The sequence below is a fragment of the Cebus imitator genome, unplaced genomic scaffold, assembly GCF_001604975.1.
Source record: "Cebus imitator isolate Cc_AM_T3 unplaced genomic scaffold, Cebus_imitator-1.0 Scaffold294, whole genome shotgun sequence".
Classification (NCBI taxonomy): Eukaryota; Metazoa; Chordata; class Mammalia; order Primates; family Cebidae; genus Cebus; species Cebus imitator.
Window position 1 is genome coordinate 1,010,711 of NW_016107609.1, and position 1,919 is coordinate 1,012,629.

The 1,919-nt window shown below is 47.5% G+C and overlaps 1 protein-coding gene across 4 annotated transcripts in view; it reads right to left on the reverse strand.

Moving 5' to 3' along the window:
* EEPD1 (endonuclease/exonuclease/phosphatase family domain containing 1) overlaps positions 1 to 1,919 on the reverse strand; it is a 143,304-nt gene that overhangs the window by 1,333 nt on the left and 140,052 nt on the right. For all 4 annotated transcript variants that reach the window (XM_017502207.2, XM_037729115.1, XM_017502206.2 and 1 more), the window contains one exon: positions 1,468 to 1,662. In XM_017502207.2, coding sequence (XP_017357696.1) covers positions 1,468 to 1,662 — 195 coding nt within the window. The remainder of the gene's footprint in view (positions 1 to 1,467; positions 1,663 to 1,919) is intronic.

Below are 1,919 nucleotides of genomic sequence, written 5' to 3' on the forward strand. Positions count from 1 at the left end.
CACACGGGCTGACATGTCCTCAGAGGCCAGGCCTCCTGTCCATCCAGACTCACAGGGGCACATGGGCTGACATGTCCTCATACACGCGCTGCTGTGAATCTGATTGCAAGACAGAGACAGATGCCTCATAAAGATGTCCAAAGCAGAGGTCCAATTTTGCAAAGCAAAAGACACTAAGGGAGGTAGGGGTAGAAATTCTTTCTACAGAAAGGGTAAAAAAGAGAAAATTACAGAAGCTTCTGAGAAAGTAACAGTATTTTTAAAATGAGGATTTAGAAATCTATGAAAAAAGAGGTATATTTGAATATAATTAAATAATGAATAATTACAAAAACCATTCTAGAATGGCTAGAAAGCATTGTGCGGTCCTCTCAAGCGAGGCAAGGTTAGTGCAGGATTGACAGGGGCCTGGATTTGGGGTGGAGCTTCGGCACACGCTGCCGACTGTTCTGTGATGGGGAAACCCCTCCCTGAGCCCAGTAACTGAACAGGAAGGGAACCACTGAAAGGATTTCCAACTTCCCTCCAGCCCTGTGGGCTCAGCTTTCCCAGCTCTCTTCCTTCCATAGACACCTACCTGGGAGCCCACACAGACTGTGGGCTGGTCTCTGGTCCTGGCCCATAACGCATTTCTGCAAACCGAGGCTAGTTTGACAATTATCACTCTCCCTGAGACCCACTTCCTTCATCATGGGTCCTCCCGTGACAAAGTACAACAGGAAGCCAGTGCCCAGAGAGACAGGGGAGAAGCTGGTGACAGTCAAGTCTAGACCTCCTGGTCTTGAAGATCTTGACCTTGGCTGCATGTTAGCCTCGCTCGCAATAAAACCCAGGCCCTGCGACTTCCCTTATTTTTAAATTTCTCACTGAAGTATAATAGGCATCAGTGGGGCTTTGCAAAGTCTCCAGTCAGAGTTTAGATACACTGTTCTTGTCTTTCATCAAAAGACCCTACTGTCTCTTCCATATTGCTGACTGTCTCCTGACTCAGCAGGTTACCAGTTTGCAGGGAGGGTGAAATCACCCCCACACCCTGCTCCTTGTGGAGCACTGAGCACCTCTCCTGTCCCACTGCGACACTACCTGAGACATCTGCTCACCTCACGGCATGTCCACCTCCCAGCATGTCTACGCTGCATCCTACAACACAGTGCTGGAGTGTTTGACAAGTGTTTGCTAGACGACTAAGTGTCCTAAAATTAATGTTATCAGCTCATCTCTGAATGAGGACTCTGCTAGTGTTTTACCAGGTTTCCTGGAACACATCTGCTTGCTGTAGGTCAGCGGGTATTCTAAAATTATTTGCCGCACCCCAAGCGTCTTGGATTGAATGACAGTGATACAGTCATCTAAACAACAACCCTACACGTGCCCCAAAGAAGGTGAGATGACATGTCGTGTCGGTTCAGACATGCTTCTCTCACTCCAGTCCTGAACAGGGAAAAGGACAAGGGAGTTCTGCCTCACCTGTGAAAACCTTCTTTAAGCTTTTGCTGATCCAGATGTTGTCCAGAGACTTCGAGCCTTGAGGGTTCTTGGTGCTGATGTTGGTGAAGGTGTGCGCGGGGATCAGGTGGTGGAATTTTTCTTTCCTCAGGATATCATAGTCATTGCTGTCTGGCCCTTGGCCAAAATCCCCTAAAATAATGACATCTTTTTCTCCTGGAAGTGGAAGGAAGAAAATGAGTTGAAGAGTTGGTGGGAAGTAAAACCCAACATCAACCGGCCCTTTGAAACGGGACTGTGATTCTCTGATTTGACTCCCACGGGGTTAGGATTGTGGCATGGTTCTCATTCTCCTAACTTTTCCAAATTTCTTGTGCATATCAACCCCCACCAATATTAAGAGTAGGTCAGCAACACGTTTGGAAGTGAGGGGTGGTGTGACACAAAAATCACCCTTGTTGAATCTTATGGGG